Source organism: Trifolium pratense, linkage group LG7 (genome assembly GCF_020283565.1).
Source record: "Trifolium pratense cultivar HEN17-A07 linkage group LG7, ARS_RC_1.1, whole genome shotgun sequence".
NCBI lineage: Eukaryota > Viridiplantae > Streptophyta > Magnoliopsida > Fabales > Fabaceae > Trifolium > Trifolium pratense.
Window position 1 is genome coordinate 32502274 of NC_060065.1, and position 26220 is coordinate 32528493.

At 30.7% G+C, this 26220-nt stretch overlaps 4 protein-coding genes across 4 annotated transcripts; 1 reads left to right on the plus strand and 3 right to left on the minus strand.

Moving 5' to 3' along the window:
- Positions 1–5074: 5074 nt before the first annotated feature.
- LOC123900062 (agamous-like MADS-box protein AGL62) lies at positions 5075–5791 on the minus strand. Its single transcript, XM_045951362.1, has one exon. The coding sequence runs from the start codon at positions 5789–5791 to the stop codon at positions 5075–5077; it is 717 nt and encodes a 238-aa protein (XP_045807318.1).
- Positions 5792–7164: 1373 nt separating this feature from the next.
- Positions 7165–8410, plus strand: LOC123898661 (elongation factor 1-alpha-like). Its single transcript, XM_045949672.1, has 2 exons — positions 7165–7727; positions 7817–8410. Exons 1-2 carry the CDS (start codon positions 7707–7709, stop codon positions 8195–8197), a joined length of 402 nt encoding a protein of 133 aa, XP_045805628.1. The 5' UTR covers positions 7165–7706; the 3' UTR covers positions 8198–8410.
- A 2263-nt stretch (positions 8411–10673) lies between these two features.
- Positions 10674–11713, minus strand: LOC123896269. Its single transcript, XM_045946680.1, has 2 exons — positions 11466–11713; positions 10674–11316 (listed from the first exon to the last, which is right to left on the minus strand). The coding sequence occupies exons 1-2, from the start codon at positions 11711–11713 to the stop codon at positions 10674–10676; spliced, it is 891 nt and encodes a 296-aa protein (XP_045802636.1).
- Positions 11714–23998: 12285 nt separating this feature from the next.
- Positions 23999–24751, minus strand: LOC123899047 (pEARLI1-like lipid transfer protein 2). The gene has a single exon (XM_045950100.1). The coding sequence runs from the start codon at positions 24699–24701 to the stop codon at positions 24183–24185; it is 519 nt and encodes a 172-aa protein (XP_045806056.1). The 5' UTR covers positions 24702–24751; the 3' UTR covers positions 23999–24182.
- Positions 24752–26220: the final 1469 nt, after the last annotated feature.

The window sequence follows — 26220 nt, forward strand, 5'->3', positions numbered from 1 at the left end:
TTCCAGTTTATATATGCATATTTTTATGTATCCTTCCTTTTTTTTTGACATTATCTGTATTCCTTCCTAAAAAAATAAATATTTAGATTTATATTTTTTTATATGCATATTTTAATTATTTGTTTTGTTTACGATAAGCACATGGAGAGATTTAGTAAAGAAAAAAAAAAGAATTTGGAGAATAATTGGTTTCAAACAAAAAAATAACTAGACTTAAAATTGAATTTAAGAAAGGACAAAACTTATATGCATTTCTTTAGATGCAGTTTTTACTGTTCTTCTCACAAAAAGGTAGTTATTTATATTTTTTAATTAAAAAAAGAAAAAGAAAATCGTTTTTAAATAAAAATAACTTTCCTCATGGATCTAGCACAATAAGAACTGTGTATATGGAACTGTACATAAGTTTGGTCCTTTAAGAAATAACCGGTTTTAAATCAAATTTGATAAATAATCAGTTTAAAAATCGGATTTATAAATTTAACCATAATCATATTTATAACTAGTTTGATAACCGATTTTAAATAAAATGTAAATGAGCATTGCTATTTACAGCGAATGCCAATATCACGAACGTTTCACGAATTGGTTCCACCAATTATAATACACACTTATTAACTATTATTATACAACATTTCTAACTGAAAAGACACCGCTTGCCGCCACACACCACTAAACCTAACACAACAACACATCTCAAATTCTCAATGTTAACTGCTAAATGCCTAAACAAATTAATTTATGTTGTCTCGACACAACTCTATATCAACTCTGGTTAGAGAATGTATGTGGTACTCTGGTTTATTCATCAGAAAATATTATCACGATTCACCATTGCTGCAATTTGTAGAATTTAACTAAAGAAAGCATGAAGTCAACACAATTGAGTAAAAGAAATATACCTCTCAATTGAATACATGAGTTTCAGAGACAAATTATGGAAGAGTGAGGGACAACATCGGCCTAAAGTTGTTAAAAGAATTAAAGAAAATTGCAGAGAAATAAGACAAAGTATCGTTGTTTGTTGGAGGTGGAACTGTGGAAGATGAAAGAGGATAACATAGGGGAGAGAAACTAAATTAATTAAATTAAATAAATGTAAATGATGGAAAGTATAGTAATAATAAAACCAATGATATACTGCCAAGTGAGTTTGTGAACGGTTCGTGAAAATATTCTTCGCTGCAACCAGCATTTTCCAATGTAAATTTGGTTATGGATACTAATCCAAAAAAATGGTTTATAAATGGTTTGGTTTTGGAGAAAAACTCACCATGCACACTCCTAGGTTTTTTAAGTTTTATGCATATATATATGGGTCATGTTAACTTGTGCCTTAAGGGCACATGTTAAGCTACCTAAAAATAGAAATATAGCATTTAATGATACAAATAATTTAATGTTTAAATAATTGAATACACCACAAATTCAATAAAATTTTTTCACATTTATCTTCTTAACATGTGCCCTTAAGAGCACAAGTTAACATTCTCCTATATATATATATATATATATATATATATATATATATATATATATCTATATATATAATTCCTAAATAGTTCTCCTAACCCTAATCCACTTAGACCAATCAAATTATTTCATTTAGACACATCATCTATTTAAATCTAATTAAATCACTCTACAATGCCACATCATTTCTACTTATATTATTATTATTATTATTATTATTATTATTATTATTATTATTATTATTATTATTATTATTATTATTATTATTATTATTATTATTATTGTCATCTCTATACTTTTCATATTCTACATTTATATACTTATGGTTTTTTAATATACACTCACTCAAGCCTTTACTTAGCCTTTACTTTTTTTGGGGAATATAATAACTTTTGCTTATTATATTATAATAAGGAGAATACAAAAATACACACTAATTAACTTTGTAACTCCCGTTAATATTTTTTCATCTCTTAATTCACAATTCAATTTTCATCCCTTTGACTCTTCTACCAATATTTTAATATATAGGTTACAATTGTTTTAATTTGAATCTTATTCATATTTTCCTAACTAACCATTACGAATGTTAGAAACAAATATTTTCATCCCCTGATAATTACCATTTGTTTTTTCGGTTAAACGTGAGAATAGATTTTTTCATATCTTATATGTGCAATTTCTCTTTCCATTATCTTGCCTCTTCATCTTTTGTGCATCCGATATAAATACTTATGTTATTTTCTAAAACCATGATTTGTTGTAGTTATTTTATTTTTTTGCAAAAATTAACTTTTTGCATAACAAAAAAAATTAAGAGAATTTGACATTTTTTGTTTGTTGCAGATCATACATTCAACTTTTGTGTTGCACATCCATTTATATGTTTAGTTAAGTGTTACTGTATATGTGTATTCATATTCTATTATGATACAAATTAAATAATATATACTTTATTTTTAATTGAATTATGTAATAGTTGTTTTACTTTCCTTTCCTTTACTTTTTTATTTATTCATTTTTTTTATTGATATACTTATTTTTATAATTTTTTATTTTAGGCTTTGGGTCATCATCTCTTACTCAAAAGAACTGAACTGTGAGGTTGATGCTCTTCACATATGTCCCTTTGGAATATTTTTAAAAGGTATGTACCCTTTAATTTTATTTGTTTTATTTGAGTTTTTCTAATTCTGTCACTATTTATATGCCAATTGTGTGACTTAAATTTTGCCACATCTCTTTTCATCCAATCATTTGTGTGTTTTGAAATAAATTTATATGTTGTGCGGAGATATATCTTATTACTCCTGTATATATACATTTTAGATAGTTATTCTGTTACTCAGGTAAAGTAAACCATAATCCTTAAACCAATAATATTTTTTCATTTAACTACTCACTTACAATGTCACATCACTTCTTCTTGGAAAATAAATCTTTTGAATCTCGGATTCTCTATTTTATTATTATTATTTTGATAATATTTAATGTTTCAGTTTTATGCAATTGTAAAATTAAAACAATCGCATCACACCCGTGCATCGCACGGGTAAGGGTCTAGTATATATATATATATATATATCCTTTAAGTTTTTTAAGTAATAAATAAGTCATTTAAGATTGTAATTTAAGTTCCCAATATTAGACATTATAATATGCTTCCATGTGTGAGAGAAGAGAAAAAGAGTTCATGTTTGCTGAAAAACTCAAAAGGGGGAAACAATTAACAGTTATGTTTTTTTTTTTGACACCGTAACAGTTATGTTATTATAAGACAACATTGAATACATATATACTCCTTCCGTCCCAAAATATAAGAGAAAATTGGTCAATAAAAGTTGATGTATTTAGTCCAAATTCTTAACCAAATACATCAACTTTCTTTGACCAATTTTCTCTTATATTTTGGGACGGAGGGAGTATATTTTACACAAGGACATGTTTGTCATTTTGCTAATAAAAAAGGGGCATTTTTGCCAAAGAACAAACTAAATCTTCTTTCTCTTTCTTTTCCAATCTGCACCACCACCACACACCATTACCACCACCACGCTCAGATCTATCCACCCAGAGGTGGACCCAGACATGGACTATCGATATGACTAATTTTTTTAGGCAGTATTGAAAAAAAATCATCGTTATCTTAATAATCCAGTTAAACAACGAACAACATATGAAATTATTATTAATACAATATGTGTATCTAAAAAAAAAAAACACCAACAAACCAACAATTCAGAAAATTTCTATTTAAAAAAAAAGAAATTAACAAACTAACAAACTATATCCAGAAAACTACAAAGTTTCTATTCGAAAAAAAAAAGACTATAACTTATTGATTATATGTAAAATCATACATATTACTATTGTTTGATACATCACAAGATTCTATCTTGGACCAAAATATATAGAACCCAAACTTCTACGTACTAGCTTATAGTTTATTTTGATAAACTAATTCAATTAACTAATAACTTATTAATATTTATTCCAATTTTATCCATATCTTCTTACTTGAAAAAATTAATCCTATTATTTTATGTCATTTCATATTTATATGCCACAATCATTAAAGTTGATTTTTATACGATTAAAGTATATAATTTAAAATAATACACTATATATAACCAAAGAGTTGAATACTATAAACTAATATATGCACTAATATTTAAACTAATATGTATCGAGAGACTTATAGTCATTAATAATAAACTCTAAACTAATATTTATATTAATATTTGTATAAATATATATACAGAATAATTTAAAATTATTTATAAAATTATTATTATCATTTTAAAAAATATTTGGGCTGGGCTGGTGTGGCTATAGCCGCACCAAGCCTCACACAGGTCCGTCCCTATATCCACCACACTCTGATCTATCCACCACTGTAAACCACCACCATCACTAGATCTGTCACCACCACCACCTCCTCCTCCAGAGAACAATGAGAGAGAGATCAGAAATGAGAGATGGTGTATTTGGACTTTATATTTGTATTTGGATTTTGCCCTCCATCACCACCACTACCATCCACCACCACCACTACCATCACCACCACGCTCATGATGGTGCATTTGAAATCCATACATACTGATATTCATATTTTGATTATTAAAAAAAAAATTCCAAATACAAAACAAGGACAACAACAAAGTCCGTTTAACCCTAAGCCTTTATGCTCTAATTGAAATTAATTAAAAACATTTTTTTTATAATGGCCAAAATGATACAAAGATGACAATTAATTCATCATCTCAACTATTTTGGCACCCAAAATAAGTCACTGAAGAAGTACCATGGTGAAATATATTAAATAAAATAAAAAAGATACAAAAGAACCTTGGGGGGACTAGACCAAAACCCAAGGTATAAAAATCTCTCTGCCTCATTAAAAACCTTACCAAAGAAAATTCAATGGGATAAAACTTTGATGAAGGAAAAAAGAGTGCAGAGATAAAACAACGATTCAAACATAAACAACAAAATCAACAAAACCTCTAAAAAGATAAACTTAGCTTATTGTAATTGAAATCATTCCAAATAGAGCTAGACAAACTATTCAAGGAATCTTAGGTTGATCTAATCCCTCAAATTAAAAGAATCCAGAGGTTCCATATCCTCCTCCTGCTCCCCCTCCCATATTGTTGAAACCAAATGAATGGGGTTGCAACATAGGGTTATGAAAAACTTGATCCGGAAACATTTGAGCATGTTGAGTTGATTGATGATTGAGAGGCATGCTCGGTGATGAACCATTTTCAACAAAAAAGGGCAGGGTTTGGGTAGGAGGACCCTGAATTACATGCCTATCAGCAAGTTGAGCAATACGTTTCTTAAGGTCCTCCAATGCGTTTTTGAATAAGTCAAGTTGAGCCCAATTCATCCCATCAACGGGACAAGCCCACCAACAATGATCCTCAATCATCTTGCGAATATGATTCAACTCATCATGACGCCTCTTCTCGTTGTCCAGCATATTGTTGATATGAGTCAGCTGAGTATTGAGCTGACACACATTGACGCTGCGTTGAGCTTCAATGAATTGCGTGACACCATCGTTTTGAGGCGGGACATACGAGAGATAACGATCTATGACCGCATCAACATTGGGGTGACCAAAGGAAAATACCTTCCCACCAGGAGAAAAAATAACAAGAGCAACTTCTGCACCACACAAAGTGCAAAGCTCACTGGCTTTCTTGAAGAGCCCGCCACGACGCTTCGAGAAACTTACTTGCAGGCTAGTCTCATCGCTAATCTTTTTAATTTCAATCTTTTGGCGACCTCGGGTTTTTCTTCCGCTTGACATGGCTGAATCACAAAAAGAGAATGGAGAACTAAATAGTGGATGCGTTTGTGACTTTATTAATTAGAGTAAGAAATGGTACATTGGAATTATGTGTGATGTGAGGATTTTATAGCCGAATTTTATGTGTATATTCTCACTCATATTGCCACGTGGTTTAGCACGCAATTGTCTTTTTTTATGGTTCATTGAACCATTTTTCAACATTAAAATATTTCCCATATCGAGAATTTTAATCAAATCTCATTTCCGTGATTTATATGGTAGGTAATTCAATGTAAATAAATGACGCTCTTTTGCCAATTTGTATATATCTTAGCGGGATACTCAATGTAAAAAAGTGGTGTTTTTTTTTTCTAAAAAATTTCACCCTTAATGTGGATAAGTGGAATGACCCAATATGAAATATTAAAGTAGAATAAAATAAAAATGGTGCTCCCTTTTTTTTAATATATTACTTTATTAATTATAACTTATTATAATTTAAAAAGGAAAAGCATATCCCACTTATTCATCTTAAAAGGTGAAATTCTAGCCACTAGACAACTTGAAAAAAAAAAAGGAAAAACATAATTTTTGAAATATATTGATTTGTTAAAGTAACAAAAATCTTTAATTTATTTATTAATTAAAGTGTATGGAAATCAGATTTTTTTTTTTGCATAAAATTAAATATTATCCATTAGTGAGGGTATATTGCTGCTCTGGACAACAATGATGTTTCGATGTGTCAAAATGTAGTGTATTGGAGAACAATTATGTTTTACTAGAAAAAGCTACCTATTAGCTACAAAGACTATCGTAGCTAATCCCATATTTTCTTGTGATGTACTACTCCGTCCTAAAATATAAGTAAAAGGAGGTCAACAAAAGTGAATGTATCTGGACTAAATTTTAAACCAAATACATCAACTTTCATTGACCAATTTTTGCTTATATTTTGGGACGGAGGGAGTATATGGGGACACAATCCAAAAAATTACTCCCTCCAATCCTATATATAAGAAACATTTGACCTTTTAGATTCGTTGTAAAATTGATGTATCTAGACAATAATATAGTCTAAATACATAAAATTTACAATGAATCTAAAAAGTGAAATGTTTCTTATATATAGAACCGAATGAAGTATAAAATGGGGGGTAAATTTCCGGATTTTAAAATAGTGGAGATAAAATTTCAATTTATTCAAAATAGAGATGGGGAAAAACTGCATTTAAGCGTTTATTTATCATTTAATGCCAAAAAAAATGTCATACACGTAACCCCAGACCTTGATTTTTTTTTTTTGGTAAGCCGGACCTTGATTTATTTAGATTCATGTATCATGTATAAATTTAGGGTGGCTTCTAACACGAGGGAGCTATCAAATCCCTTACCGGTGAGGCACTTAAAAAATACCGTTAGATCAAATGGATGGTTATGATCTTTTAAAAAAAGAAGGAGAACACCTATAGATATCTACATTCAATTTTACCCTCAATATTATTCATAATTTCGTATAACATGTTTCGTATAAGTTTCTTTTTCATCACAACAAAAACAAGTCTTCATCAAATCACATAAAGCATCTGCAATCATAGCCATCTCCCTTAACAAAACCCTAATTTCAACACTCTGGCCCTCTTCTTCATCTTCCACTAATTCGGCAATTCCCAAAACTTGTTAAACCCTAAATCCCAAATTGAACCCAAAAATTAAAGGATTGTTATCATTGTCGAAGGCTTGAAGGAGGTAGGTATTTTCCCTTTTCTTATAGCCATTTCCCCCATTTATTTTTCTGTTGTCATGCCTTTTACATTTTGGATTTTTCTTACTTCATGTATGAATATGATGATTTAAATTCCTTGTCAGTTTATAATAATGGATTGTGTGAATATTTTTCAGTGATGGTATACGCCTTCTTGGTGTCAAGCAAATGATCTGTTGCTGCAACAAGGTATGTTTAAGTTTGAAGTTGCAAATTTGATTGGTTTTACTTTATAATTAACTTATGCAAGTACTAATTTTTTGTTCCATCTTGTACAGATGGATGCCACTACACCCAAGTACTCTAAGGGTAGGTATGATGAAATCGTGAAGGAAGTTTCATCCTATTTGAAGAAGGTTGGCTATAACCCAGAAAAAATTCCATTTGTTCCCATCTCTGGTTTTGAGGGAGACAACATGATTGAGCGCTCTACCAATCTTGACTGGTACAAGGGTCCAACCCTTCTTGAGGCCCTTGACCAAATCAACGAGCCTAAGAGGCCATCAGACAAGCCCCTCCGATTACCACTTCAGGATGTCTACAAGATTGGAGGAATCTTTCATGTTATCAATCATACAGTAAAAGCAAGATTAAGGACACAAATTTCACCTCTTCTGGAGATTCCGATTTTGAAAACTCTGGAAACGATTGACTTATAGGAGGTTGCTTCATACCCCGTTTAAGTTTGTTTGTAACAGAATCAATTGATGCAGTAGAAAAGCATCTAGGTACAAGATCAACACCACGAAATTTGATCGATTTCTTACTACCTTTAGGGTTTTGCATTTTGGCATCAGAAACCCAAAGTTTTTGTTTTTGTTGTGGATCTGCAGATGAATGAAAAAGAAACTCATAGGAAACATGTTATACGAAATTAGATATAATATTGAGGGTAAAATTGAATGTAGATATCTATAGGTGTTCTCCTTTTTTTACAAAAAAGATCTTAACCATTCATTTGATCTAACGGTATTTTTTAAGTGCCTCACCAGCGAGGGATTTGATAGCTCCCTCATGTTAGAAGCCACCATAAATTTAGTAAACAATTTTTTATATAATTAATTATGCTATATTAATTTGTTGTTCAATGTACCTAGCTAATTAATCCGTTTGTAAAAAAAGGTAAAGAATTCTAGTTTTGTTCAAATTCAAAAGATGCACTAGAAAGAAATTATGGTTTGGGCAACTGCATTTTGCTGTGTTGGATTTTTTATTAATTTATTTTAAAGTATTATTATTATTATTATTATTATTATTATTATTATTATTAATATTGTTGACCAGCCTTTCCTATTTACATATATATTATTATCATTAACATCCCTTAATGATATATCTAATGACCTTGAAGGAGGGCAGTTACACTTTGCTTGAAAATAAATATAGTGCAAATGAGGGGATCCTAGGTAATAATGTTTTGCCTATATATTGAGGTGCCGAGTGAACATAAGAGCATGGATAAGGGAGACAACAAATGTATTAGAAAAATATAATATAATACTAAGTTCCCATAAGCATCCAAAAAGTAGTTCTATGAGACCTTGCTAATTCACGTGCAGTGCTAGTAAGAAGTGACTGTTGTATCCTGGAGGGTATTAGCTATGAGACCAACTGCACCGGGTAACTTACCCGTGGTGGCGAAATACTCTTAAGCCCAGTGCATTGCACGCCTCAGTCATCAAATCGATAAGTTCTTCTTGTTCTATATTTCTATTTTATTATGTATCACATATATTTGTACCAATATTTCTTTAATTTATATTAATGAAATAATTCTATGTCATATTTTTCCAACATGCTGAGAGTTTTTCTTAAAATTAAAATCTTAATCCCACACTGACTTGAATTAAAGTTTATATATAAAATTATTTATATTTTGCAATTATAGGGTATGTTAATTTGTGCCCTAAGGACACATGTTAAGCTACCTAAAAATAGAAATATAACATTTAATGATACAAAGAATTTAATGTTTAGAGAATTGAATACACCAGAAGTTTAATAAATATTTAGAGATACTGATTAGGTTTTTCGGATCAAATATACTATTTCTTTCTACAAAATAAAATACTATTGATTATTGTTACGCATTTAAAATAAGTTTAATAAATCAATATATATTTTCTGATCAAATATACTTATAACTACTGATTAGGTTTTTCTGATCAAATATACTTATTATTATATGGATACTTTTTTTTTATAAGCAAAAAATATGAATTATAAGGAGTACACGGGGTACTCAACCCTTACAATTCAAAATAGATCACTTTAGATGCGTTGAAAACAATCTAAAGGATTATTACGCCATTCAGAAAAAACTAAATTAACATTGTTCCCTGTTCGGCCTATAAACCAAAACCAAGAAAAATAAACAATTTGCTCCACTAAAGATGATATGTTGACACAGTCTCTTCTAAAAATAATGTTATTACGCATACGCCAAATACTCCACGTCGTCGCCAGCCAAATTATATGACGAATTCGCTTGCTATGATTGCCTTTTGCTAATTCACCAAACAAAGTGAAATGACTTGTGACGTCCTCAAAAGGGATGACATTAGTGCCCCACCAAACAAATATTTTCTGCAAAATTTGTGAAGTAATGCAGCAAGTGAAAAAAATGTGTTGTATGTCCTCTACCTCTTTGATGCAAAATATGCAACTTCTCTCATGATTATTCGTGATAATACCTTTGCAAAATAAAGCCTCCCACCGGGTTGGTAATTTTTCAAGTAACAACCGCCAACCGAAAACGCTAACTTTTGATGGAACATTGTTCTTTCATAATCTTTTCAATGCTGCCACTGTATTTGTATCCAGAGTAGTACCTACACGTTTGTCCTGCAAAACCATGTACGTTGATCGAACCGAAAAAGAACCATCAGAATTTGATGACCATCTTCGCCTGTCGCTAGAAGCTCTGTTAGGCCGAACTTGTTCAAGCAATTGATGCAATTCATTGAGAGATTCAATATCTGCATCATCAAGTGCTTCCATCCAATTGAGTTTCCAAGACCACATGTTGTTATTCCATATCCCCATATTTGAAATGCAAGCATCTTTATGAGTTGAATTTTGAAACAAAGATGGATACAATTCGCTTAACGGTACTATTCCTAACCATTTTTCCTTTCAAAAAGCTATATTGTTATCGTCGCCGAGAATGCTACTAATATTATTAACAAACCAACCCTCTTCCTCCGCGCCTCCTGTTTTCCACATATCCCGCCACCAAATTGAAGCATGTTTGAGACCCTCCCTCCCTTCCCCATATAAGAAATTAGCTGCAAAAGATCCATAACGAAAATGCAAAAGATTGAACCAAGAAGCAGACAAATCATTCAGACACCGCCACTTCCATTTACATAAGAGCGAATCATTAAATGACTCCAAGTTTTTTATGTCTAACCCTCCTTTATCCTTTGGTTGGCAAATACTATCCCAACTAACCCAACATATTTTCGATCTATCCATTCCTCCACCCCATGAAATATTCCTTTGAATGCTCACCATTTCCTTCAACACACAAACTGACGCTTTAAGAAAAGAAAAGAAATAGAGAGGTAAACTAGAAAGAACTGAATTTATTAGAGCGACTCTCCCTCCAATAGATAAAAGAAGACTATTCCAAACACCCAGTCTCTTTTTCATGGAATCAATAATAGGTAGCCAAATAGCATTTCTTCTCGGATTAGCACCTACCGGTATGCCAAGAAAGCGAAAAGGGATAGAATCCACACCACAATGCAAAAAAGACGAAGATGCGCGCAAAAATCTATCATCCAAATTAATACCATAAGCTTACTTTTGAAAAAAATTACCTTTAAACCAGACACTAATTCGAAGCTTCTCAACACCGTTTTAATAGTCCAAAGGTTGTTCCAATTGCATTCGCCTACTATAATGGTATCATTCGCGAATTACAGAGTATGAAACATTAAATTATTGTTAACCTTGTAACCATGAAAAGAGCCGCTTTCAACCACTTTATTCATAAGTCTCGATAGACCTTCAGCAACAATCAAGAAGAGGAACGGTGACATTGGGTCACCCTGCCTCAATCCTTTACCAAGACTGAACTCCTCCGTAGGACTGCCATTGACCAATACAGACATAGAACTCTGACAAACACAAGCACGTATCCATCGCCTCCAACCTTCTGCAAAACCCATTCTGACCATCATATACTCCAAAAAATGCCAGTTCACCGTATCATAGGCTCTTTCAAAGTCTACTTTAAACACCGAGCATTTATCTTTCTTTCTTTTTGCCAAATCTATCAATTCATTCACAACCAACACACCATCTAATATTGATATTGATACTTAATTAGACATGCTCTGAGACTATGTCTTAGAATAAATGAATATGTAATAAATGTGATGATCTCTCGTAACATTAGGGTTTCCTATATATATAGGCCCTTTAGGTTTTCTATGAAATTAACTAAATAAATAATAAACAAAAATATGACTTAGCTTCCATCCCAAATTCATCTCATCATTTCACCCATAATCGAGGAAAATATCACATTAATATAAGCGATGTATAAAACTATGTATTCCGTCCAAAATTTGTCTCAATTTTTTGCACAAATTTTTGACGGAGTTCATAAACAATATATAATCAACATAAGAGAAGTAATGGTTGATTCCATCCCTCCGCCTAATGCAACCCAATGCATGTTCATCATTTTAATTTGAAGCATAAATATCCCCATTTGAGTTCTATATTAGTAATACTAAATCATGAAGAACAAATTTTTAACTCTAAAATTTGTGCCGCACCAACATTTTAGAAGAAAAGATATCCACATGCAAAAAACTAAGATTTGAGAAAATGTGTAAATGTAATAACTTCTTAATTGGTTGGCGTACAAATTTTTTTTCTACTTGTTTCTGAAGTAAAAAGAGTTATGTATGTTCCTGAATAGTTTCTTTTGCTAGGGCACTACATAAGGGGCAAATGTGGAAAGAGTAGATCATATGTGACTTCATTAGTCGATATTATATCTGAACCGTTTATTTTAATATTTAATTAATTAATAATGAGTCGTTCGCTCTCACATAAAAGTTACCTTTCTCACTAGATACAAAAATGACCTTTCCCAATATATAAGATTGTATTGAGCCGGCCATGAGTCCAACAGTAGTAATAAAAGTAGGGTTATGTTAACTTGTGCCTTAAGGGCACATGTTAAGCTACCTAAAAATAGAAATATAGCATTTAATGATATAAAAAATTTAATGTTTAGATAATTGAATACACCACAAATTCAATAAATTTTTTCCACATTTATCTCCTTAACATGTGCCCTTAAGGGCACAAGTTAACATTCTCCATAAAAAGTAAACATTGATATTTAACATGGTAGTAACTCTTTAATACCAAGTATAAATTAAAGTTTTAAAATCTAAAATCTAAAATAGATAGGATCTTACATGTACGTAGCTATGGCAATAAAATTAAACATCAATACTATTTAACAAGAAAAACTCTTTTATTGTGTCAAAAAAAAAAACTCTTATATTTTGCATAAAAAAAACTCTTTTATATTTATATTAAAAAAAACACTTTTTTATTTTATTTTGTCGATACTTATGCACAACTCTCTAATACCATGGGAAGAATCACATGACAAGTTCTAAAAAATACTCCTCTAACCTTATCTCTACTGATTTTTTTTATTACCATGATATTTGTACGAAATTTTCACCACCATTAACAATGACTAATCTCAAAGAATCTTATATACCACTAGATCAAAATCAGACGTATATCTAATACCCATAAATAGTATGATCTAAGGTTTTATGATGGATATAAAGAACATTGTCAAGTGTTGGTACTTTGCATATATCTTCACATATTATATCTATCAATTATCTCTCGAATGAGATGATCGTGCCTAAGTATGTGTTTGAATCATTGGTGAGATCTAGGTTTCTTAACTTGTGCAATGACACCATTGTTATCGTATTAGAGATCAATAAGATCCACAATGTTAGTAACTTTACCATCAACCTCCTTTCCAATAGGCTCAATCTCTATAGTAAAATTAGTGATAGGATCATGTTTTGAACTTTTCCAACTCATAGCACCTACACCATTTAGGCAAAACATATATAACTAAATTGTGATATAAAGTCATCTTGATAAGTCTGAAAGATAGCATAAAAACTTTGATATAAAGTCAAAATGACATAAAAAGACTAACTAATGTAAACAGTGGAAACGTAAGGGACCAATTTGATACTTTTTAAACGTAAGAGATCAAATTGAAACTTACAATAAACGTAAGAGACCAAATGTATAGTTAAACATTAAAAATAACATTATTAATTTCGGATTAAGTTAAAATTAAATAAGTTATATATATATATATATATATATATATATAATTTTAATATGAAGGAGTTTACATTTCGATTCCACCTAAACTAAATGAGTTGATGTAAAAACTCAATTATGACAACCTTGATATGGATTGCAAAAAGTTGTGTTGGGTTAGCTAGAACCGTATTATCACCAAAAGGATATTGGAAATGGAGGTGTTTGAATGTTCCCGTAGCTCCTTGGTATATATTTGATTGAAACTTAGATATATGGTTCGTTCGCCGCTAAAGTTTTGTATGGGGAAGGGGAGGGTCTCAATTTTGCTTCTATATGGTGGCGAGATATTTGGAGAATGGGTGGTGGGAGGAAAGCGGATGGTTTGGAACTAATATTAGTAACGTTATCGATGATGGAAAACTTATAGAATTTTGGAATTAAAGAAAAATGGATAGAAATGACACCATTACACGCTATTTTATTTCCATCTCCGTTTAATAAATCAACACAACAAGATGGTTTTATTTCGACAATGGGCAATTGAGATTGCTTTAACTGGACATGGAAGCTTGAATTGGACAGAAGCGCTAACTGAAACAGAGACTACAGACGAACTTCAGCAACTTTTTGAACAGTCTAGGCCAAGCATGGACAGAAGTGACAGACACAAATGGATTCCAAATACTGCTGGTGTTTTTTCCGTCAAATCCACATATACGTATCTGCAGAACAACATCGAAATGGAGGATTTAGAAACTGCTACGGTGACAGCCTTGAAGACCCTCTGGCGGAACAATGTCCCGTCGAAAGTAAGCATTTTTAGTTGGAGGGCTGTTGCTCGATAAACTACCAACTAAGAAGGCTTTGTATCGCAAATGTATCATTACCAAAGCCTTATTTAGAATGGTGTCACAACCCTTCAGTCTGCTTCAGGGAGGAAGAGACTGTCTAACATGCTGTTTTTAATTGTTGTGTCATTGTAAGAGTATGGCAAGATATATTTAGGTGGATGGGAACAACCTTTTTCTTCTCTGCAGGTGATGTAGGCACAACATTTTAGCTTGTTGAGAGGAATTGGCAAAGGTACAAATGACAAGAGTTATCGTCATATTATATGGTTGGCGCTGACGTGAAGTATTTGGAGTATGCGAAATAACATTATTAGAGGAGCTTATTTTAGTGTTTCTCTTTTAGTGGATCAAATTATTTCTATATCGTGGTTTTGGTTCATAGACCGTGTAGGGAGTAATGTTAGTGTAACTTATTCGGAATGGTGTCATAACCCTTCAGTTTGCTTCCCAATGCATTTAAGACTATTGTCTTTGAATTGTAAGGATTGAGTATCTCTTATACTCCTTATAATTACTTATATATAAAAAAAATAAGGCGAGACATAAGTAATCATCGTCTTCCTCGAAGAATTGTGAAATGTACTCAACAGTCAGCACAAATTAATCACATATATGAAGTAATTTATAGGTGGTCCATATAAATTCATTTGTGTCTAATTTTCAGAGATTGTTAGACACTCTCACTTCTTCGAGAATAATCTAGAAAAAAATCTAAAAGGGTTAATATATTTGCCCTCTGTTATTTGCGAAAATTTTGATGTTAACTCGTGTATATTGTTTCCCTTTGTTATTTGGGCAAATTTTGTCAAAAAGAAAACTCATGTATATTTTTTTTTTGTTTTACCATATAATTTAAAAATTCTCTATTTTTAACCTCTGAACACATATGTTAGCATATGACATTTTGATGATGTGACATACTACTTGTCACATTGTCTAGGAAGTAGTCTGAATAACATTTCTGCACATTAATATATTTATTTTTCTCTTTTGTACCAAATTCAATTTCATATATTGATAACTTTTAACATTTTTATTAGTAAATTATTAAAATGAAACAATTTTCTTTTTCAAGTTGTCAGTCAAATACATTACAAAAAGATACCATTTAAATTAATTTTAGTCATATTGACATTAATTCTTTTCCAAACCCTATTTTCTTCCATTTTTCTTTAGTTAATAAATAAAAATATTAATTAATCCTGTACTTAATATTGAAATCCAATTAATTTCAAGAGTTTTGTCTAGTAGTAAAAAAATATGTCTTAAATTTGAAAATTCTGAATTCGAACCGTACTAGCATTTTTTTAAGATGATAAATTAGACAATACTAGAAATTTGCCATTTTCTTGCAGACTTTGCTACGAAAAAAAATTCACAGGAATTCTTGAGAACTTTTTTTTGTGGATTTAACCACTGAGAATAGTTTAACATTGGTGTCAAACTAGTTGGTGTCATTTGATTCTGACACTGTAAAATTAATAAATCCCTGTACAGTTATTTATTTTTAAAATACCGCTTGATTCCAAACGTTGTGTCATTTCCAACCAATACCATTTTTACCCTTTCAAACATTATATATAGGGCATGCCACTATAACCTAAATCACCAATCATTTCATCATATTATTATATACAAATATACATATATATAATATCTTCGAGTAATCTTCATTTTTTTAGTGGGAAAAAAAAATGAAGCAACCTGAAGTATGTGGCCATGGATCTATTGTGGCATTTTTAATTGTTGTAGCAATACTTGTTTTTGGTCCATTTTTAATGGGTCCAATTTCACCCCCTGGAATTCCGTTGCTATTGGTGTTTCCCGTTGTTATTGTAGCCCTCATCATTTTTCTCATTATAATCTCTAAATGATGATTATATTCATGCATGCATGGATGCTTCTACTTCAACGTCATTGGCCACAAATAATAATACTATGGTATATGATATTATGATGTAATGTTATTTGTACTTTTTCGTTTTTTATTGAATAATATATGCCTTTGATGTAATAATATTTTTTTTTTAATATGTTGTTGTATTAAGATTATTCTTCATGAAGCACACTATGTAATGCCCTTGTTAAAGTGCTTTTAGTATAATAATTTTTTTTTTCTTATGTTGATTTATTCATTTGTTTCTCTAAATTATCAATTGAATGCGTTTATAATGCTTTCTCCGGATCCATGATTGAAGTTTAATTTATTGAAATCTATTATTCATTTGTTTGAAAATATTTTCACCATTATCTCGTGAATAAAAAATCATCAATTGGATTGGATAAAAGAAACCTTTTATACAAATTAATTTAGGCATAATAATACACTTGATCTCTTTCATTTGGACCGTATATGCTGGTTTAGGTTTTGTAAGTTTGCATTGGGGGGATGGAAAGGAAGACATGGCCGCATAGAGAAATTTTAGGGTTTAAGACAAACAAATTAAAATGCTTTAGTAATTTATGAATTCTCATTTTGACCTTATTTTTTTAATATATAAAATCCTTTAGTCAAATATAATAATTAAGCAATTTTAATATTTCACTATCTATAAGAAAATTGAATCTATTCATTAAATATTATTTATGAGACTTTTTGACCCATTATTTATACTACTAGGTACTTCCTCCTTCCCAAATTATAAGCAAAAAAAAAAAATTACACTTATTGAGAAAAAATAAAACATGATAATTTGAAATATGTTTTGTGGGTTTTTCTTGGAATAAGTTGCATAGGGAGGTGTAAAAATAACATTTATAGGTTAGTATTGTTTATTGAGAAAAGTGGAGAGAAAATTAAATGCAATTTGCGTTTAATTTAATAAGAATAAGGAAAAAAACATTCTTGAAAATGGTTTTTTCCCTTATAATTTGGGAAAAAAATGAGATTTTTTTCCTTATAATTTGAGACTGAGGGAGTAAATGTTTAAGAAATTTTAATTTTGAAAATTTATCTTCTTGTAAACACAACTTCGTACCACAATATACACTTTGAAAATTTTAATTTCAAACCCATAATTTATAAAAAAAAAATGTTCTTCACTTTTTAGCATATTACACCCTCCGTACCACAATATATGTCACTTTGAAAAAATATTTGTACTACAATATATGTCGCTTTATATTACCAATGAATCATTTAATGCTATTTTTTTCTATTAGAGCATCCACAATGGAGCACTCCATTTTTGAGTACTTAAATGGTCTCACATAGACACATCATCAATTTATTATTTTTTTAATAATAGTACCTAATAGGTACTCAACCCCTCCAATGGAGCATTTCTTAAAAAGTTCTAAAATTGGTCCCATCAATAACTCCACATCATTAAAATTTGAAATTTAATTTAAAATAATATTGTCAAATTAAATTTTTTTGAATATATTAAATAAAGTGGGTCCCATAAAAAGAAGAGAGAGAGAGTTCTTATATTAGAAGTGGTACCTATTAGGTACTAAAATGTTTTGTGCTCCAATGATAGTACCTAATAAGTACCACGAGTACCTAATAGGTACTACACCATTGGAGATGGTCTTATACTCTTAACTATTTATTACTCTCTCTTCTTTCAATTCTTCAATTTATTTTTTCCATACCATAAATGAAGGACAATTTTGTAAATCAACGCATAATCTCTCTTTTCCATACAACATTAATTACTTTTTTTAATATGTGTAAAAGTGTCAAAGCGACATATGTTGTGGTACGGAGAGAGTAGTGTTATGAGTTTTCGCCGCTAAATAAACCTTTTAAAGAAAAATAAAAACATTGTAAAATAATCTTTCAACCATAATAAATGCTACATTTGAAATATATATATATATATATATATATATATATATATATATATATATATATATATATATATATATATATATATATATATATATATATATAAAATATTGTATATAAATAGAGTTTAAAGACTATCCACCGTCAGTGTAAATTGATTTTACACTTACAACCAATAAGAATGTGGGGTTTAGTGAGGTGTGTGGCGGAAAACATGATTGATATTGGTTGACAGTGTCAAATTATTTTACACTGTTAGACATATTCGTTTTTCTCATATAAATAATATTTTCATATAGATTAATTATTTTTACCTAATTTTGCAAAAACCTACCATTTTGTTTAAATTATTAATTTAATTTCTTCTGTCCATGTTATTAAATGAATCTGCGTGGCATCTATGTGATATTGTCTGTCTGTTCTGTCAACCAAAATTTCACGGCAAATACTAATGTTGGAAATGACAAAAATACAAGGGACTATAAATATAATAAATAAAATATAAGGACTATTTTTAGAGGTTTGCCAAAATATAGGGATTAAAAATATATTTAACCTATCAAATTTTTATAATAATGTAGTTAATCCCTAATATTAATAGTGTTGTTGTATGGTGTGTGTGACGTTTTCAATGCTATTAAAATTGAGTTGAAGTGAAAAAGGAAGTGTAGTAATAAAGATAAAAAGATATGTTGATTTTTAATGATTTTATTGAAAATTTTGAGCTTATCGATTTATCATTGATTGGAAGATTCACTTGGTCGAGATTAGATGGATATGTGATGAGTAGATTTGATATTTGTTATCGCAAAGTTGGTGCAATGTGTGACATGCATGAGCAGCTAAATTTAGGCCTCCATCGATCATTTTGAATGTTGAAGTTGTGGGAGAAAATTTGAGAGTTATCATGATTATGTGAAAGAGAACCGGAAAGAAATACGGGTGAATGGGTGAAGTGAATTTGTGTTGAAGAATTTTTTTTAAATAATCAAGACGAACCTAGTTATCAAATGATCAGAAAGAAATCTAGATCATGCATATGGAGCAAGCAAGGATAATCAAGTAGGAGGCTGTGGTGGTCCCATCCGTCGAATACCAAGGTAATTGGTGTGGAGGTTTTTCGAAAAAATTAGGGAGTTGTAGCGCGTATGAAGTAGAACTATGGCGGGTATACGAAGAGTTGAGGCTAGCTTGGGAGCTAGATTCAAGAAAGTCGAATTGAGAGTCGATTCTATGGTTTGTTTATACTTTAAAAAATGGAAGCAAAGGAAGTGTAGTGGGTTGAAGATTAGTTCAACAAATTTGTCGGTTGCTTGAGTTAGATTGGTAGATCAAGATTTGTCATTCCTATCGTGAAGCAAACAAGTGTGCGGATGCACTCGTTAATATTGGTTGTCAGCAAGAAGGTACTTTGATGATCTATGAGCATTGTCCATCTCAACTGAGGTCTTTGTTATTAGCTAATGTTATGAGAGATAGCGACCCCTAGACTTATTGTAGTTTAATTCCTCCCTTGGGTTTTGGCCCTCTTTTTATCCATTTTTTTAAAATAATAAAGAAAAGATTGCGTGAATGGCATAAGAAGCATGTCAAATTTACGGTGCACGAGTGAGATAAATCTTCCACCATATATAAGTGTCTTCATAATTGAATCAATAAGTTTCTGACCGACCTTTCCGTTTACTCATTTATTCACATTCGATCGATACTTATTAATAGATATTATCAATTTTCAACATTCTTATACAAATAAATTCATAAAGAATGATATTCTAATTCACGAGAAGCTAAGTAAGTCAGACAAATATTCCTCTTTGATCTAAACTAATCATCAAGAGGCATAATCAATAAGTCACACTGTATACTATTTTAGATTTAATAGTTTGTTATTTGTGTTATTCACTAGCCTTTTACTCTATTTAAAAAAAAAAAAATTTTAATTTTAATATATGCATGTTAAATGTATCTTATTCTATATTTTCAATAATTGACATATCACCTTAAGGTATCGGATAAATATTATATCTCATACTTGTAGTTGTATCTGTGCTTCATTGATGGACATACTATATTGGTAATTATTTTTATATAAAAGGAATCGTCCATAAATCCATGATATATATCAAGGTTGTCAAAATCGGACCGGACCGGCCGGTCGAACCGGGAACCGGACCTAAATCCAGTCCGGTTAACACTTAAAACCGCTGAGCAAACAAACCGGAAAAAACGTATGAACCGGTGTCGAACTGGAAAAAACCGGTGAACCGGCCCGGCAGGTCTGGACGATACGGCGGTCTTTTTTTTTTTTTTTTCATTTTAGTTTTTTTTTATAACGTTTCAGTATTTTTTTTTTAAAAATTTAATGAAAAAGATTAAGGAAAAGGAACAAACACGCTAACTCTATTTCAAGGAAAAGAAACAAAAACTGACCCCCTTCCTCTTCCTCCTCTAGTGGCCAATTTTTAAAGTCAGTTAATCACTTCAAAACTCTTTTCATGATTTTTTCTTTTTCAACTTATTTAATAAATACTTAAAGTTTTAGGCTCTTCATTTATTTTCAATACCAACGCAGGAAGCCAACAACAACATATATAGATTAAAAATTCCAACTTTGTTGAAATTAAAAACAAGTTGTAATAATGTTGTGAGAGTGGAATATGAGTGCTAAGAGGAGATTGATAAAATAACAAAGATATAATGTTCCTTTAACAATAGAGATTTGTAAAAAAAAAAAGAGATAAAAAGGTGGGAAAGAAGAAGAGTGGAATCAGACAATGAGACAAGAAGAATTTTGTGGAGGCTGCTGGTTATGCCTCATCAAGATTTGAGAGTTATAAATACTATAATAATTAGGGTTTATTATGGATTGGGCTTTTTTAGTAAGGCTGCTAGTTATATCTTATAAGAGAAGCCCAAAGCTCTTAAAAAAATAAATTTTCAACATGTTTTTTTTTACACTATATTAATATTTTTTTGACAGAATTATTTATATATTAATTAAAATATATATTTAATTAAAAACAGTCCGACCCGGTTGAATCCCGGTCCGACCAATTGAACCGGTAAGCTCACCGGTTCGATGATCGGTCCGGTTCTGACAACCTTGAAATATACATACTCCCCCGGTCCTTTTTATAAGGAACACATTGAAAAAATTACACATACCAATGAAACACATTGTAAATAGTTATTTTTATTTAATACTCATATAAATTTAAATTTATTTCATGTATACCCTTATTTAATTACCCTTATTTCAACTAACTTACTTATTTTTAAAATTTCTTCTCATAATAAATAAGAGTATAAGTGAAATTAAACATTTAAACATTTGAAAATTGGTCAAAATTTCTTATAAATAGGACCGGATAGAGTATTAAGTTAACGGCATTGGAAGAAACATTAGCCTTAACTACTGCACAAACACACAACAAGAGCATCATCATCTACAAGATCACTGACGATGGAACAACAATGCTTGGATTGTGGAACACCAACCTCAATATATATTTGGCAAATGCTAAATAGTATCCCCGGGCACTCTTTAAGCCCTTAAATAGTAATTTTTTTATAGAATTTTTATCGGAATGCGTAAAGTCAACGCATTGGAAATTGTAGTGTTTAACTTTTTGAATAAAAAGTTTCTTTAAATAGAATGCTTAAAAAGTGCCCCGGGGGCACTTGTTAGCAAGACCCTAAATTTATCCAAGTGGTAAGGCTAGCTTTTGGTCCCCTTAAGCATGTAGTCAGAGGTTCGATTCCTAACTCTACGTATGAAGAAAATTTGGTTGGGAGGGCGGAGAACTCAAATTATTTGCTCCACACACAGGTTCACCAATGGAGATTTGTCATCGCTAATGATAGTGGAAACTTCGTACCAATATCATGATAACCAAAAAAGAAAAAAAAAGTTGATTATTTTTTTGATAAATAATTAAGTTTTGAATTTTGTACTTTGAATTTCATGCACCGCCTATGAATGAATTACTGATTTTTATTTTTTTAACTTAGAACTAGCTAGTAAAGGACTAAAGGTTGTTTGTGCATTGCGACGGATGGAGTATATACTTTCTCCGGCATCTTTTATAAATAAATATTTCAATTTGCACACGTATTAAGAAGTTGTTTTTTTGTGTTGATTTTATATAAAAGTTCTATTACAATTACTAAAATGACCTTATAATATATTAATTTTGCATTGGGACTCTACAATCATCTTAAAAAAATAGAACAATTAATGTGTTGGGTTATATTGCACATGCTCAATTAGAATGTGAACTGTTTTATATAGTGTGGCGATGCTCTAAGAATTTGAACCAATGAATGCACTCTTCACCATAAACATCTTAGTTTGAACCAATGAACGCAAACTCTTCACCATAAACATTTTAGTTTTTCTGATTCAACTTATGTGAGATTTCTTAATTTCCAATAATATATATGGAATAAATAGTTATATCATTCAAGAGTGGCCTTTACAGTAGTACAAATTAAAAACAAATTTGACTAAAAATAGATTATATGCATTCAACTAAATTGTTACAATAAATCAATACAATATAAATTTAAAGTTGTTAAAAATAAAATGGATGAATCTGCGAACAAATTTACAACATCCAATGATAAAACAATTATAAACACACAAAACAATTTTAACATTTTTGTCAGTTGAGTTGAGACTTGTGGACTTCAAATATTATATTCAATTTCCAAGAATACTCTTCATGTCTCCTATCTATAACCATGACAACATCAAAGTCATTGATTGGATTTTCACTGTATTGAAATTAATATGTCAATCGGAATTACATGAACACTAGACTAGGAATGGAAATAAAAACAGTAACAAATGAAAAATCAAAACAAATAATGTCGCAGTAAGGCACCAAAATTATAACAAACAAAAAATAAAAAAAAATTATAAATTTATGGTGATGTTTGACCTGACAAATTCTTATTATAATTTTTCTTGGCTACGAGACTCGAAAAATTGTTCCTAATTAATCCGTAACAAATTGACCCTAACTCACGTTTTTTCTTTTTTTTTTTTGTGTATGTTAAAATACAAATTAATTAGTCCATAAGTTATAGCTCAATTGATAAAAATATCAAAATTGTTAAGCTGACTGACTTATGTATGTGAGTTTATAATGACTTTACCATTTCGTCTATCTACAATAAAAAAAATATACAAACATCCGAAATAAAGAAATGCTTTGAAAAAAGATATAAAATTAATGCATGAAATTTCATAAACTATACAACATAAAAGAAAAGACATATTTATTAAGAATTTAATTTATATGCACTGTCGGTGTAAAGTTATTTTGCACATTCGTCTAATAATATAACGACACATCATGTATGGTAATTAAAAACACATGAAGTGTCACATTCATTAAGTGATGTGGCAACGCGTTATTGGATGTAAGTGTAAAAAACTTTTACACCGACGGTGCACAACAATTAAACTCATTTATTAAACAACTTTTACGATATTACAATGAAGAACAACCATTTTTTTTTTGGTATACAAGAACAACCATATTATTGTTAATATAATGGACGTTATTAATTATGGGCACAACATTAATTAATATGGTGTACTACGAATCGTCCATTAGCAATGGCATGCATGGGCCATTGTTCATAGATTTTATGTTCTTAACGACTGCATATGTAATTAGGCCTAACACGCCCACACCGGTTGAAGAATATTCCAAAGGGAATATCAAGATCAATATTAATTAATCCAAAGATATTAGCTTTGAGTGCAGTACAAAGACACACAGAAGCTTCAAGACCAACAAGGCCATCGATGAGTTGGCAACATTCTCTAGTTTGTGGTGGTCCAATTGATACATTCACTATATTCAACAAATTAGCACAAACATGCAAGTTCCATAGGCCTATTTGACACTTAGATGGTGGTCTAGGATACAATTGAGGAGGAGGGGGAGGGGGAGGGGGAGGTGTCGCAGGAATTGATGGTGGTGTAGAAGGAGGTGTGGTAGGTGGTGGTGTCGTTGGTTCCGGTGCCAATGTGGATGGAGATATCATAGGTGTTAGGGGTGTGGAAGGAGAAATTTTAGGTGGTGGTGATTTGGCACCCAAGACAAAAGTAGTGACAAAAAGGAGATTAAGGGAAAAAATGACAAAGGGTGTGACACTCTTTGAATTCATTTTGCAAATTGCAAAAATGTTTGCTTAAAATTTTGAATAAGTAATTAGGTTTGCTTGTGGTTGATGAATGAATTTGGAGAGGTAAGGTATACAATATATATTTATAGGCAAAATGTTTTTAGCCAACATTTATTTTTGAAGTGACTACAAGTCTTGTATTTTGGTCAAGTTGAAGGGGCTAAAAGACAAAACAAAAGGTGATTTACTTGTGAAGAAGAAGAAAACAAGGCAAGAAAATTAAATTTAATTCCTTGTTTGTTAGGTAAGTGAAATTAAAACAAAGAATAAATAAATATTACTCCCTCCATCCCATTTTAAATGACATTTTTGACTATACACCTTTCAAAGCGATTTTTTTTCTAATTTTACCCTTTATGTGGACCTCTGTTTATGTGTGGCATGCATACTCAACCAATTTAATCATTACTACTAGTAATGAAAAAGGTAAAGGGTAGTTTAGTAATTGTACAACTCTCTCCTTTATTTATGCATTTTTCTTAAAGTGTGTGAAATAGTCAAATATGTCATTTAAAATGGGACTAGGCATGACAATAGGGCGGGGCGGGGACGAATTTTGCCCTCCCTAAACTCAAACCCATAAAGTTCTGGTTTTCCCAAACCCATCCCAAATTCGAGCGGGGATAAAAATGATAACCCCAAACTCATACCCAACAGGTATCGGGTATCCCCATCGGGTTTCGGGTATCCCCATTACGCCTCTTTTCACATGAATTTAGATTGTATTTTAGTATTTTTTATTAAAAAAAAGTTAAATGGTTCAAAATTATTTTTTCTCAACAATATTTTTTAAAATAAAGAAAAAAAAATAGACAAAATGATTTGTTTAATACTCAAATTTAAAATAAAAATAAATATATGAATGTAATTTAAGAGATTCTTTAAGCGTTTCTAATTTAAAAGAGGTGAAATATAATTATTAGTATAAGCGGGCGGGTTTGGGGACGGGTTCGGGGTGGGTATCAATGTACCCATTATCCGCCCCAAACCCATATTTTGAAATCGGGAAAAACACAAACCCGAACTCAAACCCAGTCAACTCGGATTTTTCCCGTCAAAACGAGTATGGTTTGGGCGGATACCCGCAGGTATGAGTTTTATTGCCATGCCTAAATGAGACGGAGGGAGTAACATCTTCTTTTTGTGATTAAACATATGTGTGTGGTTTGTATTAACATTATATTATTCTTCGTGAAGCACACTATGTAAGTGTCCTTGTAATTAAAGTACTTTTAGTATGTGAAATAAAGAAAAAATTATATCGGAGGTTCTTTATCTTACTTTTTTTAATACTTTAGTCCTTTATTTTTTTTTTAACACTTTAATCCTTTATTTATTTTTATTTTTAAGACTTTAGTTTTTTTTTGTAACACATTAGTTCTTATCTTATTTATTTATAAAAAATAAAGACTAAAGTATTGCAAAAAAATATAAATGACCAAAATATTAAAAAAAAAGACCGAGGATTTAAAATAAAATAAAATAAAGAAACTGCAGTGTA